This window comes from Pteropus medius, unplaced genomic scaffold (genome assembly GCF_902729225.1).
Source record: "Pteropus medius unplaced genomic scaffold, Ma_sr-lr_union100, whole genome shotgun sequence".
NCBI classification, from domain to species: domain Eukaryota; kingdom Metazoa; phylum Chordata; class Mammalia; order Chiroptera; family Pteropodidae; genus Pteropus; species Pteropus medius.
In genome coordinates, this window is record NW_024349519.1 from 6183437 (window position 1) to 6200456 (window position 17020).

The 17020-nt window shown below is 34.8% G+C and overlaps 1 protein-coding gene across 2 annotated transcripts in view; it reads left to right on the forward strand.

Annotated features, from left to right (window-relative positions):
* The window catches only part of GXYLT1 (glucoside xylosyltransferase 1), a 41784-nt gene extending 30993 nt beyond the window's left edge, over positions 1 to 10791 (forward strand). Inside the window, exon 8 of one of the 2 annotated variants that reach the window (XM_039882294.1) lies at positions 6162 to 10791. In XM_039882294.1, coding sequence (XP_039738228.1) covers positions 6162 to 6323 — 162 coding nt within the window. In that variant the 3' untranslated portion in view covers positions 6324 to 10791. The remainder of the gene's footprint in view (positions 1 to 6161) is intronic. The other variant, XM_039882295.1, reaches the window with a different exon arrangement.
* Positions 10792 to 17020: the final 6229 nt, after the last annotated feature.

Here is a 17020-nt window from a genome sequence, read left to right on the forward strand (position 1 = left end):
AATTCAGGATGTGTTTCCAGTCATTTCTGCTCCTTTTTCCTGCCCCCAGACAAGGGTGTATACTCAATACTCTGTTCAGGAGTTACTTGGATTAGTTCTTTTATTCTCTTTTAGCGAGATTATTTTATTCATTTGAAATACTATTGGGTTTGTTTCAATATACTTTCAGTTTTAAGTTTTTCTCCCCTCGTTCATGCTGATTTAACTTTAATTTGAAATGTGGAATATATAATATACTTCAAAACGTTAAACTATATAAGAATTTATTACCTCAGAAGTATCACTCCTTTCCCATCTCTTTCACCCCAAGACCCCCCACTCCATAGGTTATCAATTTCTTTGTTTTCTGGTTTGTCCTTCCTGTATAGATGAGCAGATACATGTATTTTTTGTAATTTCCCTTTTCTTACACAAAAAGAAGCATACTGCTTATATTTATTCACTCTTTGCTTTTTTTCACTTAAAATATTCTGGAAATTCATGTATTTATAAATATCTTCCTCATTCTATTTTTTTTTTTATAGCTATATGATACTCCGTTTTGTATGTATACCAAAGCTTATTCAACCCATCTCTTATGTTTGAACATTTTGATAGTTTTCCAACATTTGAATTATAAATAATGCAGCCTTGCTTAACCTTGCCACATACCTATTTGTATTGTCGGGAGACATCTGCAGGGTAAATTCCTGGAAGTGGGATTATTGGATTGAAGATACCGCCTATTTTCCCTACATAGAGGTTGTTTGCATTCTTGCCAACAATACATGAGGAGTCCTATAGTCTCATTGGTGGAGTGTGTTACCAAGCTTTTAAAATGTTCCATTCAAATGAGTGAGAAATGGAATCTTAGTTTAGTTTTAATTTGCATTTCTCTTATGAGTAAAGTGCACCTCTTTTTATATATTTAAGAACCATTTTTATATCTTTTTTTGATGAATTTTCTTTCAAATCTGTCACTTATTTTGATGTTTTAAAAGTTATTGCTACATATTGTATATACCACAAAGCTCACCCATTTAAAGTGATTCAGTTATTCTTAGCATGTTTGCAGAGTTATACAACCATCACTGTGAAGGAGTTCGGTCTTCACCCCCCTACCCCCGACAACTGTTGTAAGTTACTAGTATATTAGGGATATCAGTCCTTTATCTGTGATATCTGTTGTAAATATTTTCTCCCAGTTTGACTTTGTTTATAGCATATTTTGCCATTCATAGTGGTTTGTCTTTTAAAAATTTTGCGTAGTCAGGTTTGTCAACCTTTTTTTTTTAAAGTCAGAATTAGAAAGCCTTTTCCCAACTGTACTCAGGTTATAGAAAAATTCACCTATATACTGTTTTATTTATTATGTTTAGTCTTCTGCTCAATTTGGAATGTGTCTAATTTGATCTTTTTCCAAATGGCTATCGTGTTGCCCCAACACCTTTTATTTAAAAGTCTCTGTGTAACCCCAAAATTTGAGATACTGACTTTATCATATACTAAAGCTCCATTTGTGATTTCTGGATTTTGGTTATTTGTGCACTAATACCCCACAGTATGTTAAAGACTTCGTATTGAGTTTTAATATCTAGTATAAAGCCACCCCCTCTTCATAGCCTGTCCTTCTCAGCTTTTTCCTAGATGTTATATATTTATTTCTACATAAATATCAACTCATTTAACTACCTAAAAATCATGTTGATATTTTTATTGGGAGTGTATCAGCTTCATATATTAACTTAGGGGCTCCTGACATTTTGACGGTGTTGAGACATCTTAAGAACAAGGGCTGTTTTGCCATTTATGCCTTTCAGGAAAGTTTAATAGTTTTCCTCAGAGAGAATTTAAACATAAGTTTATGCTCAAGTATTTTATCTTTTTTGTTGCCTTTGTAAATGAGGTCTTCTCTTTAAAGCATTTGTTTTATAGTGAATTTTGGGGAACAATACTGCCCCTCTCTCACCCCTGCCCCAGATATCTGTTCTCTTTTTTTCTCATTCTTACAGTTCCCCTTTGTGTTAAGGTGGTTTAATAAGGGGAGATGATTATATTTCACGCACCTCTAGAATGATACCAGGTCTCCGTGAATATGTTGGGGACCAAGACATGGGGCAAATCCAAATGAGGACTAAATTTGTGATTTTGTTTAATGAGCTGTATCACTCACTATCCATGCAGCTAATTCATTGATACCTGGGGAGAAGTATATGTGACCACTCATTTCTCATGCAGCTGTGCTCTTTATTCTGCTAGACTGTGCCCAATCTTATGTGGATGCAAAGACAAAACATAAGTAAATAATAAGAGTTCTAGTTTGGTTTAAATACGAGGGTCAGGAGAAGAGCTGATGCTTCTATTTGCTAGATTCTCATTCGCTGATGATTGAAAACCTCTGGTCTAGTATAGCTTCATTAATAAGAATGAGAATAAAAATACTTAACTGTAATCCATTGTGACAGAGACTGTACTAAAACTGTGAGAGAGGGTAACAATTTGCTTTGAATGGCCAGGGAAGGCCTTCTTCATGAGAGGGCATTTGAAGTGGGTCCTAAAGAATGAGTAAGAATTTACAAGAAGAGCAGGGATTGCCTGGGCCAAGAACTGCCTTTAAAAAAAGGCTCAGGGGTTATGAAAAATCCACAGGAGAGGTTAATTATTGAGCCCTTCAGTTTGACTGGAGTGATGGGTGAAGGTAGGCAATGGCTGGGTTGGGATTGATGTGATGATGTGATGATGTGCTGTGTTAAGGTGATCTGTGGCAATAAGTAATTGGTGTTTTCTCCTGGAAATCAGTTTCTCAAACTTAGTAGTAGGTAAAGTGCTAACAGCATTGTAAGTTACAGTTTTAGTGTATTATTTGCCAAGTTTCCTGTCCTATAAACTTGACACATAAGGATTCTGAATATCAGTTTATCACAGTATAGCTATACTCATTGAAGAATTATAAAATTTAGTGTTGGTGTTCATTTTAATGTAGCAGACCTTGTATGCCTACAGAAATCAATGTTTTATTTTAAACATTTTTATCATGAGTGGTCAAAAGGTGATAAAAATGAATAAAAGTACATTTGGGGGTTTTGAGACTTTGTAGGACAGAAAAGAAATGCATTCTTATAAAAATGTGATTTCTTTGTTTCCTTTGAGCATTAAGAAATACATTACTAAAGAATTAAATCTTACTAAATTATTTGCTCTTTTATAAGTATGTACCTTTAAAAAGCTGAGTAATAGTTTTAAGCTGATTAATTACACTTGATTTTTAAAAAATAAGTCTTTTAAAATGACTTCAAATACAAATTAATGATTTTTTTCGTGTTTGTTTTGGTTATGTGGTAATTATCCATTTTTCAACTTAATGAAGTTAATCAGTCTTTTATGGTGCTCTTGGATAGTGTTTTTTATCTTCTCTTATCTATAATTCAGTGAGAAGCATAATTTTTAAAAGAATTGCATTCAGACAAGGGTATTTATGCAAGTTTCAGACAGATGCTTAGTCATAGCCATCGAATGGAATGAACAATATGAATTATAAAGGATGCGAATCATCTTTAAATTGTAAATACATGGCTATGTCTGCCAGCAAATCAGTTTTTACAATCTATACATATTTGTTACATATCAGTTGTTGAATGAATAAAAATGTTGAGTAAAAATTGCAAATTCAAAATGGGAACAAAACATTTTATTGCTCTATAAGGTATTTTCTGCTTAACGTATTTCATTCTGAATTATTATATTTCTTGGTGTTTCGGTGTTAGCTTTGATTTACTTCACACCCTGCCTTTATTTGCATAACTATATCTGCAAGGGAGTCTTGAGTGTTTCTCTCCTAAACTACCTTCTTATATATAGTTGGTACTTAGCATTTCTTGGCTTGAACTGCCATTCTGCCATAGTTTTAAAACATGTTCTGTTCTTTGAAAATGCCTTGGGTTATGTAATAATGGTCATCAAAGCCTCACTCTTGGCTGCCTTTCAGCTGACAGTCCTCTATGCAAAGCCTGACCTTCCCAAGAGTTTGTGTACTGGGTGCTTGCTGTGCCAGTGACGAGGGACCGAGGAGCTGTGTTAGGAAAGGCTTCTCAGAGGGGCTGGCATTTGAACTGAGCCGTAAGGATGAGTACCAGGCAGAGAAGGGAAGGTGAAGACGAGTCAGGCACAGCACGTAGTGTGGGAAGGAGGCCTGTAGTCGGGTTGGAACACCTAGATGCAAGTTACATACTGCCCAACTCTGGGTATTGTTCATTATGTGAATGGCAAAATGCAGTGACTTTAGGCAATATTTGTGTAGGTGAAAATGTTAGTAATTTATCTTCTTCTTCCTTGAAGGTCAAATTGCTTGTATTATATTAGTGGACTAATAATTCATCAGGCACAGTTTTAATTTCAGGAAAGTAGTCATCAAAAGACTTTCCCAGTGAAGAAAAAAAATTTTAACCACGAACACTGGGATTTAACCACAGTTGTTTAAGTATGCTTTTGTACACATTGAAATGTTACTTGACAGTATCACTTGATAAATGTGATAACCCTTGGTAAAGGTTACCTTCAATTTGGCTGCCACTTTTAACCTCAAACAAATTTAGGCATATCTATGTACAGCACAGCACTTTTCCCAGTTTCCCACTGTTACTTGAGCTTGATCTTTCAACAGGTTTTTGGAAACTGACTTGGCATGGTTTTGTTGCTTATTTGGATTAGGCGGTGCTGTGTGGTATTGAAGCGATTGCATTTCGGGAGCTGGGCAGCTGGGATGGAATTCTGGTGTTGCCACTTACTAGCTTTGTAACTGTGGAAAATGATCTCTGCCCGCCTTAGTTGTTTCATTGTGAGTGGAGATAATTATATTACCTATTTCTTAAAGTTGGTGTCTGGCATGTAGGAAGTAGGAAGTGCCCTTTTTTAAACCAGTCCAGGTTTCAGTAGTTTCTCCCATACTAGCTGCTGCTGTTTTCATTACATTTTTCCTAACTAGACTTCCCCTTTCTTTTGTCTTCATAACGATTTTAGATATTTATCTTCAGTATATGTGGTTGAGTTTAAAAAAAATCACCCCAAAAGTGATAGTTTCATGCAGTTAATGCTCACAGTTTTATTGCTCAAGCAATACCAAGGTTTAGGATCTCTTTGCATCTCTGAACTGATAAAAATCCATGTAATAAATTAGCATCTAAGTTCATCCTTTTCTCCATAGATTGACTTCAGTTTTCTGCAGACTCACTAATTGTGATTTGAATGGTGCTTTCATTTCCTCTCTCTGTCTTGGTAGTGAACCTCAGGGATAACCTCGGGTCATCTGAAGCCCTCCAAGATTTCAGGTTCTGAATTTCCTTTGGTATCTAGCATTTTTCACTGACTTCAGTCGTTCACATAAAAATGTTCAATTTTCAAGCCCCATTCATATTTGTAATTGAAAATACACCTAGTTGCAAATGCTAAATCAAAAAATATACCTGGTTGAAAATACCTAGATCACAACTTAATCACTGCCACATTGTTTCCCAAAATGCATTTCGTAGGTTATATATGTTATTTTACAATAACAAAGGACTCTGGTCAAAATATATTTTGGAACTAGTGGGCCAAACAGCATTCAACAGATGTATTTTTTGTTTTACTTTTTAGTTTTTCACATGTCAGTGTGAATACCTACCAAGAGTGTATGTTATTTCGCAGTTCTCAGACGTATTTATCGTTGAGACCCTTTCGTGCAGTTAGGGTTCTTTGGGAAATGCAGACCTGTGGTATCATTTTACATTCCTCCCACTCCATACCTCTGTCTCATTCCTTTTCAGTCCAGCCTCAACACTGTTATCAGTGATTTGGGGCTCTCATTGGTTTCTCTCAGATACCTTTTGGTTGTCATCTCACACCAGTCAGTATCTCTGGATATTCTCTGCCCTTGAACATGGAAGAACTCTTGCCTTGGCTTGGAATGCTCTGCCTTCATTGCCTCTTCTCTGTAAAGCTTTCCCTCATACTCCCAGTGATTTACCATTATTTTCTCCCTCCTATAATGTGAGATTAAAGTTTTTACTTTATTCATTGAAAATATTTGTTGAGCATATACTTTTGTGAGACTTTAAATGGAGATTGTCAGTATTAAATTTAGTGAAGTTATTTGGAATTAAGTACATATTTACATATATTTTTGTCTTCTTATTTTCTTTCTCTAGTGTTCTTTTGAAGATGACAACATCCGTTCCTTGTTAAAGCCTTTAGAACTGGAACTGCAAAAGACAGTACATACATACTGTGGAAAAATTTACAAGATATTTATCAAACAGCTAACAAAAAGCATACGAGACCGTTATGATAGACCACCAAAGGAAAGGTGATTCTTGGTGACCACCGAATCAAGTGAATTAAAACAACAAAACATTAGAAGATATATGTGAAGGAATAGTCTTGAACGAAGTGTACGGGAAGGAATTATTCATCTTCAGAATAATTTTTTTCCTGAAGAAATTAAGTGAGCAATATATTCATATAATGAAGAATAAATTAAAGTCTTGGACCCCAACAAAAAGACATTTTTCATCTCTGATGTGTTGTAATGTTATTTGCTATCCTTCCAGTGTTGATGAATATATTGAATTGTGTAGCCTACAGACTTTGGTTGACTTATATTCAAGAGAGTAAGAACAGTAGGGGTGTATGGATGGAGAGAATGTACCTCATACACAGTGGAAACAAACTGTGAGTATAGCAATAATTTTATGTCAGCACTAACCTCACTTTAAATGTGTGAGAAAAAAGTTGTTTACAGGAGCAGAAAAAATTCTGTTTCTAAAGAAATGTGATGTAACCATCGACAATCTTCATGTGCCTTTATAGATTTCATCTCGTTTTAAAATCGTTTCTTGTGACAATCATGTTTAAATTTATTTTTAGATTGTAAGTAAGCTGCACGTTTAAAATTGAGCTATATAAGAAGGAAGACTGAAAACTTTGGAGTTTTAGTCTCTGTGTTTATGAAACATGGCGTTTTCATTTGTCTTGCCAAACTTAGATCTAAGATTGTTAAACAGATCCTTTGGGAAAATTTTTTTTTATCACTTTAAATGAAAATTTTCAGCTTTACTGGGCATTCTGGAAATAAAAAATATGCTGATAATAAAGTGAGAACCTACATGGTATTACATGATGGTGGAAAATGTGATGGACCAAAATACATAAGCTATATACTTCCGGTGAACAGTAATTTTAGTTTTAGTGGAACAGAAAATGAATGATCTATTTAAACTTCTTTTCTTCTACCTCAAAATGGCTTAGCAAGGTATTTTTGAAGAAGCAACTATATAGAGCCTTACTTTAAATAAGTCAGATAACTTTCATGAATGATTCAGATTAAGAAAATTGTTACCTCTGACTATACAAAAAGTAGTTTTGATTGGGTTAATGTGGTATCTTTCTTTTTTGAATATTACTTAAGACTTTTTTAAATGTTGAAAATATGAGAAATATTACTTCTCGTAGTGTTCTTGACAGCTATCTAATTAATATAACTATGGATTCTGAGTACTTAACACGTGCTATGGCACATACCTCATTTTACCAAGTGCTATATGGTTATATTCTTTTTCTCTTTTTGATATTTTAATGCTTAAATAGAGAAATGGAAATCATGAAGGAAAAATATCACTTCTATGAAAATAGTGATGATTGGTTTCATGAGGACACAGTGCTCTGTGCAGACATAGAACATACAGAAAGATGATCAGTACCGTTGTCTCCTGTCTTTTGTAGTTCAGTCAAGGACACATTGAGAGAAGGTGTAAGGAAGGCAGATTAGTTGATAACTAGCCTAGCTCTCTTAGATGCATTTAGAGAGCACAGTCTGTACATCCTTGACAGAATTACCATGGTGAATATAATAATTTATGAACTGTGTTGAAGTTGAGTTTGCTAAGTAGAAAATGAGAATCCTAGAATTTTCAAGTTTGGAGGGTATGTAGAAGATTGTTTCTAACAGTCCCCAAATAAGACAATTGCTTGCCTGGCTGTATCAGACTCTCGGGGAGCTTGTTGAGAATGGATTTCTGGGTCCGCTGTGTGTAGGATGGGGTCTACAAAATTTTTTTTTTTTTTTTAGTGAAGAGATTTAAAAATAACACAAAAGTAGAGTGAATAATGTAGTGGTGCTGATTGTCCAGAGCAAGCTTAACCATATTTGCATCATCTACCCCTTTTTTCTTTGCTAAAGTATCTTTAAAGAAAATCCCAGACATCATGTTATTTCACTGCCATGGACATTTTGGTAACTTCAATGACATACCTCCTCCATATTAAATGAATATCCAGTTTTTAAACAAATTCCCCCGATTGCCTCCAATGTTAGAATCAGGGTGCAAAAATAAGTCACAGTGTGATTCTGTTTTTGTTAGGATTCTATTTTTCATGAGCCCCTCAGATGATTTTGATGTCAGCTAGTTTGGGAACTACTGGAAATAATTTTGCCAACTTGAAGGTTGAAGTTAGGATATCACAATTCTTGTTACAGTTGGTGGATTGTAATTGTGATTCTGAAATATTAGAGGAAGTACTTGGAGTTATTGAAAAGATATGAATTTATATTAATAGTAAGTTACTTAGATTTAATTTCCTCAGTGAACAGAGAATCTCAGACCCACGGAATCTGGTTGGTTGATTGGGACTATGTAGAGCATGATCATAGTTTAATGTGGCCCCACATGTTGCGGCTTATTTACATTGTCATACATTCTGCATTGTTGATCAGTTGGAAGAGTCTTCGTCTGGTTTATTCAGACCTGGTCTAATTGGGCCTTTTACCATAAATTGGGTTATGGTGAAAACTCTCCACTTAGTGACTGTTTTATCTAAAATTGAGGATATCACAGAAAGTCCATAACAATATTAAAATGAGTTTTCTGAATTTATCTTTAGATAAGGTAACCTTTTCCTTGAGAATTCTCAAGAAATGCAATTCTCAGTGTTAATGAGGTTAAATTATAGAACTTAGAGAATATTTCTATTCACAAAACACTATATCTATGCAGTTTATATAAATTATATTATATAGTCTTTGAGTCTGTGTGTTAGAACAATTCTGACCTCAGAACTATCTCTGGGCTATAGTATTACCAAAGTGGAATGACTTAAATGTAGTCAGACTTCATTTATGTGAAGTAATCATCTTAGAAGAACTTGGAAAATCTTTAGAAATATATATTGTGATTTACATTTTAAGAAAATAATTTTTTCCCCTTAGGAGTAGTTTCGAACATATAAGGTAACTCAGTTATCTTTGGATACTTTGGAGCCTGAAACAATATTACTGCTTGCTTATTGCTCTCATTTTGCTTTCAGTGAGATATTATTGGTGTGATGGAAGGAAAATCAGACTGAACTAGATCTGGACTCTCTTCCTGGTTAGGGATCCCAGGCATGTTATTTAACCTTTTCTGTGCCTTTGGTTTGTAAACAATCAATATGCCCTTCTAGCCTCAGAAGACTCAGAGGTCATGAGTTATGAAGTTCTGAGGTTCAGAAGAGATGAAAGATTTGAAAGCATTCTTTATGGCTTATATCATGCTACATCAGCATTACTGTCCAAGTTCTCTCTTGCCCTGTCTTCTCTTCTACAGATCATTCTGTTTCCTTAGGCCGAATGTTTCTGACATGTATTATATATCCAGTATGAATTTGCTTATATTATGCAAGGAAGCGTTTTTAAGGATGAGAAAGTGGAGAAGAAAAGAATGATGTACATGAATGATCAAAAAAATAGAAGGAAAAGAGAGGAAGTGAGAAAAGTGAAGAAAGAGAAAGGAATAACAGAATGGCAAAAGGCAGAGTGAAAGATGGAATGAGAGGTGGGAAAATCGAGACGTAGAGATGGAGAGGAATGGTGTGGAAACAGTCACTTATTGAGTTGTAGCCCCCAACCCTGTGCCACTGTCTGCTGGCCTCCCTCTAGTTCAGTGCATGAGGCCTTCCAGGGTCAGGAAGGGTGCAGGCTTTCATGGAAGGGGGCAGCAAAGCTACCTTGGTTTCATTTGTTGATACTAGAGTTGTTTCCCAGTCACTGTACTCACTGGTTATTTACTGCTAATGATTCAACATTGTATTATTTTACTGGATCCCAGTGTGTGAGCTTGGACCTGTGGAAACATGATGACAAGTATCTTCCTTTTTAACGTCGTTTTAGTCATTCCAAATGTTGGCTTATGCAAGTCTAACCACGTAGAATCACATGGGAGGTTAGGGTGGAGGGGATGGCTTCATTAGGTCTGAAGGGGCCCAAGAATTTATTGCAGCAGTTTTCCAAGATGATACTGTTAGTAGGAAGCTAGGTTTGGGAATCGCTGCCCTACCTTGAATGGCAGCTTAAGCAATAAATCCCATCTATTGATTTCTTAATAGGCATACTTTCAGTTGAACTGTTATGAATGGATTCAAGAGAACAGGAGATAGCAGAAATACATTAAAGGGAAAAAACCTTAAAATAGTATTCAGTGTCGTCTTTTTCAGAAGTTTATATTGTAGGTAATAAATACCTAGTAGTAATCAGAACCTTTTTGAAGTGGTTTTAGAAAGACCATTGATGTTTGTTTTTTTAAATAAATTTTTGATTCTTTAGAGAAAGTGAAGAAAAGTAGAGGAGCAATATGTCACATGTGGGATCAGTTACCCATTTTTTAAATGTAATTTCATATGTCGTAACAATTTCCTTTTAATATTTAATAAAAGTAGATTAAATAATCTGTACTGTAACAACAGTTAATCTTTTTATGCACTGCCAAAGCATCCCTTTTTTGACTATTAAATTCTGGCCAAACTCTTCTGGTGTTTGTTGTTTCTTAATTCATTGAATATGAAACTAGATTTTTAAAACTAAGTTATAAAATTATGTAAACTTAAGACAAGTCTAAAGGTGGTACAAGAATGTCCTTATTTTTAAACTAAAAATGAATATGTTAATTCAACAGAATTATGAGAAGAACATGAAATAGCATATTGGACTAGGCAGTTTAAAATTGATTACAAACCAATGTCAGACATATTTTAAATGAAAAATGTGTATTGTCACCTCATCTCCATTAATAATTCCATATGTATAATGGGATTATTTCTTTAGCATTTTCTGTAAACTCAGTTTTCAAACAAAAGAGAACCCTTGAAAAGATATAAAGAAAATAAAAAAAATTCTCTCACAAATACTATGAATTCTTTTGGAGGATCTGTGGTCAGACATTTCGATATCAAACTTAACTGATGTAGAGGCTTTTTCATTTATATACACAATCTGAATGTGTGAGCATATTCATACACATAACAATAGCAACTCTAAAAATTGAAGAGAACACAACTTTTTCCATTTAAAAAGTAAATCGACTTTGACGATGATAGAAAATAGCTCTTTTCAATCTTTGTATAAAACCTCTTCAGGGAATATTGGAAAGCTGTGCAAAAGTAATTCAGAACTTGCAGATTGTGTCATTTATTTAAAATTTAGCAGAACACACATGTATCCCATTCATTGTCATTTTTGAGAGTTGGGTCAGTGGTTTTTAATGGGTGCTGTAACAGCAGCTCTATGAAGGAGATGATGGTTTGCACCTGTTCCTGAAACCAGAAACTGGAAAAAATTGCAGTTGTTTCAATTTTGTACAAGCATTTTGCACAAGCATATTAATACTTTGAGTAGTGGTAGCTGTAAGCTGCAGGAAAGCATTTTGCTGTAATGTGACATACAAAAATTACTACCCTTAAATTGCTTTTTACCTTGAAATGATATGGTTTTAGGATAATTTGAATATCTTCCTCCAGGTATTTTTTTGTATCTTGAAGTTCATTAAAGGTGAATATAGAATTATAGATTTGGATGTTACCTCAGAATAATGGAAAGTTGTTTTGGGAGAGTTGAACTCATCTTTTTTTTGAGAAACTGTTGCCATTACTAAATAAATATTTACTTAATAAATGTTTAATTTCTTTTATGTGTCTGGATTCTAGCAATCGAAAACAATTTTGAAATCTTTTGAGTTAGGATAGGATGCTTGATTAACTAGAAGTCTAGAAACTATATCCTAAGGAACAGATTTCCCTCATGTTCCCTCACGTGTGGACCAACTTATTAATTATTAAGGTCATGAATTCATTAAGGTAAACCTCAAATATGAAATGATAAAACAATTGAATGAGATTAAAAAAAGATTATAGGCCTAAGAAACAAGGATCAAAAGGATGCCATTAAAAATATGATAAATAGGAACAGAAAAGACAGTTGAAAATTAAATTGCTGATATAGAGGAAAAGTGTAGCACAGTAAATCAAATGCCAGTTACCAGCAGCAGAATAATTTGAACATGTTTCCAAATGATTGCCATGAGAATGAGTAAAGCTAAGGGCAGTTTCCCAGGCAGACCTAGCATCCTTTGAAAGAATTAGCCTTCAGAGCTCTCTGAGGTTGATTCTGTAACACCTAAGCAAAGTGTGTAAGGAAGAAGGAAAATAAAGGAATGGGGAAAGGGATAGAAGAAAAATAAAAACAAAATATAATAGAAGTAAAATCAATATCCAAGGTTTAAAATAGGACAAAGAAATGTTTTAAAACAATTCTGTATAGTAGTCTACCAAAATATATAATAATTTTTATCAAACATATTTACACATAGTAGATTCTTTCAGAAATAGAAGAAATTGTAAAGCCATCATCATAATGTCGTGTTAATAAACTTTCAGAATTTGCACATCAGGAAGACCAAAAGTAAAAGTTTTCAGAGGATTTAAATAATGCTGTGAACAAACACTATGTTATGTATTCACGTTACATCTATATTTATAGATTTAGTAACCTGAAGGAAAACCATAATAAACTTGTGTATTAGGTAAGGTTACCTAGGATGAGAATTGGCTACCAGTGACACAAATCCAAAATAATGCTAACTTGAAGATAGTGTATTTCTCTCTCACGTAAATGTGGATTGTCAGCGCTGATTTAGAGGTTCCAATATCAGAGACTTGATCTCTCACCTTCTCCTTTGTCATTTCCAGTAAATGGCTTCTACCAGTGAGTGGTACCAGAATGTCATCCTGGTTCCATTTAGCATGTCTGCCTTCCAGCTAGCAGGGACAAAGAAATGGAAAAGGGCCTGCTCCCAGCTTTTATACAACTTTTGGGGAGTATCACAAATTACATTCCTTTGGCCCAAAGCCTACTCATGTGGGCTATCTAGCTGCAAAAGAGGTTGGGATATTTTTACATATTCTTCACATGTGCCTATATAAAAATTGTCATGTCTAGTACTGAAGAAGAACAAGAATAGATATTAAGGGAAAACAATCACTGAGACACTTTGCATGTCTGAAAATGTATTCTTTTCTGCACTTCTGATGGATAATTTGGCTGGATATAGAACTCTATTTGGACAGTTTGCCTTTCAAATTTGCAAAGCATTGGTCTATTATCTTTTAATTTCCTATATTGTTTGTATTAGGGTTCTCCAGAGAAAGAACCAATGTATGTGTATATATTTATTATAAGGAATTGGCTTGTGCAGTTATGGAGGTTGAGTAGTCCCATGATCAGCTGTGTGCAGGCTGGAGACCCAGGAAAGCTGGTGGTGTAATTCAGTTCAAGTTCAAAGGCCTGAGAACCAGGAGAACTAGCTGATGGTTTAAATCCTAGTCTGAAATGAAATCGGTATCTCCAAGAGATACTTGCATTCTCATGTTCTTCGCAGCATTATTCATAATAGCCAAGGCATGGAAACAGTAAAAGTGTCCATAGATGGATGAATGGATAAAAGTGTCACATATAGAATAGAATATTAATTAGCGTTACAAAAAGAAGGAAACCCTGCGATTTTCAACAATATGGAACAATCTGGAGGACATTATGCTAAGTGAAATGAACTAGACAGACAAATACTACATGATCTCACTTATATGTGAAATCTAAAAAAGTTGAACCAGTCTACGGCCAAGCCACCCTGAACACGTTCAATCTCGTCTGATCTCAGAAGCTAAGCAAGGTCAAGCCTGGTGAGTACTTGGATGGGAAACCACCTAGGAATACTGGGTGCTGTAGGTGTTAAAAAAAAAATAAAGTTGAACTGATAGAAACAATAGAATGCTGGTTACCAGAGAGTGGAGGAAATGGGGAGATGTTGATCAGAGAGTACAAAATTTCAGTTACAAGAATAGGTTCTGTATCTAATGTCATGGTGACTATAGCTAGAAGTACTGTACTGTATACTGAAGTTTGGTAAGAGTAGAACATAAGTGTTCTTACGACACATACATGAATTGGTAACTAAGGTGTACAACATCTTGTATACCTTGAACATATACAATTTTTATTTGTCAATAATACCTCAGTAAAGCCGGGGGAGGGCGGAAAATCCCAGTCCCTAGGCATTAAGAGATGAGATATTCCAGCTCATACAGTGAGGCAGGAAAAAAAAAAAGGGACAAGTTCCTCCTTCCTCCATTCAGGACCTCAATGGCTTGGACGGTGCCTATTGACATTGGTGGGACGGGGTGGGCGGCAGTCTACTGAGTTAAATTCCAATGCTAATCTCTTCCCAAGTGCCCTCACGGACACACCCAGAAATAATGTTTAATCAGAGAACACCTTGTCCTGGTTAACTGTTAACATACAGTTAACCATACAATTAACCATCACTTTATTGAGATGTCTAATGCTTAATTAAGCTCTTGTATGTGACCTAATTTTCTTTCTTGAAACTGAAAATCTCGTTTCCCTGGAGATTTTTTGCCTTGTTCTGCTGGGCAATTCATCTTGGAGTTCTAAAATTTCATGATGATGCACTTTGCTGGGAGCCTTTTTCTCTTCATTGTGCTGGGTGTATTTTGATTTGGACACCTGGTCCTTCATTTCTTGAAGTTTTCTTGAAATTGTCTTGAATGCTTTATGCCTTTTATCTCTCTTTTTGGAACACCTATTTTTCTGCTACTGTAATAGTTCTCTAATAATCTTGTCGTTTCCTGTTTTTTTAAAAGTTGATAACTCATCTTCCACACTTCTATTCAGTTTTTCAAAACACTTGTTTTCATATTTTTAGTTTCCAAGAACAGTGTTTGCTCTCTGAATGTTCCTTTTAATTGCATCTTGTTCTTGTTTTAAAGATGCACTTTTTTATCTCCCCAAGGAGATTAATTTTGTATTATCACAGTCACAAAGTTGTTTTTTATTCTTGGTTTTGCTCTGTCTTTCATGTTAGATAGAATCTTTCTAATGTCTGGGGATCTTTGGCTATTTTTATCTTATTTAACATTAAGGTACCTCAAAGTTGAGTGGAAAATCTGTGGTAGTTGAGATTTATCACCTGATAGACTTTACTATAGGGTAATCTGTGCTTTTTTATTGGGAATTCCTGATTCTCAGTGTAGTTCCTTTTTCTTGGGCTGGTCAGAATTTTCAGAAAAGAACTATTTATGTAGTTTGAGCCTGATTGCAATATTGTGGGATCTAAGTGAGGGAAGGGGACTGTTGCCTTTTACTTAATTCACAACCCTCCTCCCGCCCTTTTTTATTTTTTGGTTAAGTACCCCTCACCATCAGTCGAGCCTGATGTACCCAAATTCAGAGTCTTAGGACCTTTTCGTTCAAACTCTCTAGTCGGTTAAACTCCAGGCTTATGCTGTAATGGAGGAATGGCATCATACAGAGGCAAGGGTTTGAGGGAGGAGAGTGGTGAGGCCTAACAGCTTCATATAATTCACACCTGTAGAGTCTACCAGTTCCCCTGCTTTCAGTTGCACCTTATACGTCAATTCCTGATATTTCAACAAAGTTCTTTGATTCAGGTAGTTTATTTTCCAGGCTTTTCCCATTGCCTGCTTACATTCCATTCCGCTACCGCTGCCTCCCCGCCTGCTGGTGCCAAAACTTGTTCATTCCTGTTCCAGCTTTCAAATTTTGGTTGCTTTTGATCTCCTTTCCTTTGTCCTTTTTCCTTTGTGTGGGTTTATCTCCTGCTTTACTATCACTGTAGTGGAAGCAAAGGTAAATATGTGAGTTTAGTTCACTGTTTAATTCCACAGTGCTCCTTACTTTATTCCACACATGAGTTTATTCAAAGAGCCAAGCCTTTTCTAATATTGAGCACTAAGTGTGATGCTTTTTTGCTTAATATTTATCTCACAAAATCTTTATGACAATTCTAGGAGTTAGAGGGTACTATCCTCACTTTATACATGAGGAAACAGAGACATGGTATGTTATTTGCCTAAGCAGAGGAACTTAAAAGTGGCAAAGCAGACTCCAGTGCTCTTATTCTAAACCTTAGATCAACAAATATGCATCCTTTTGCTTTTTTTGTTGCCATTATTCTTTCCTTTTCTATTACTATATTGTCTTTTTGGGGAAATTATAGTTAACTACTGAATCATTTAGTTTTCATTTCTAAAAGGACTTTCTCTTGCTTTTTTAATATTAATGTCATTTCAAATTATTTGAGGTGGGTAATTTATTAGGGTGCTATAATGTGCTTTTTACCACCCTCATGCTCCAGGAGGCCAATTTATCTCACACTTTTCCTTAGCACCATATCCACAGCTCTGTAATTAAATGCACACTACAGATTAATCTGATAAAATGTTTATTTTTAAAGAATTGTCATTTGCTAAATATTAACCAACTTTTGATACCAAAATATCATCTGTAAAATTAATTTGTAAAATTTACATAAATTATTCCAAACATGTGCCCACTTCTATAGAAAAATCAACCTTTCCTATAAAAGCAAACAACCCCCCCTGATAACCAACCACTTTCCTACCCAAGACTGCCAAAATATATACAGAATTTCTATGTGTTCACAAATATCTTTGATCTTTATTTGGAATGGTTTTAGAAAACGTTAAATATAAAAGTTTCACTATAAATCCACTCATTTTGCCCTGTGTATCAGTCTCTCCCTTTGTAAAGTTAAGATTCATATATCTATTTTGCCAGGATGAGAAAAGAATCAATGAAGAAATGTAAAGGTGATCAAAAATCTGAAAATTTATGATTATTCTTAATCATTAAAAAAAAAAAAAA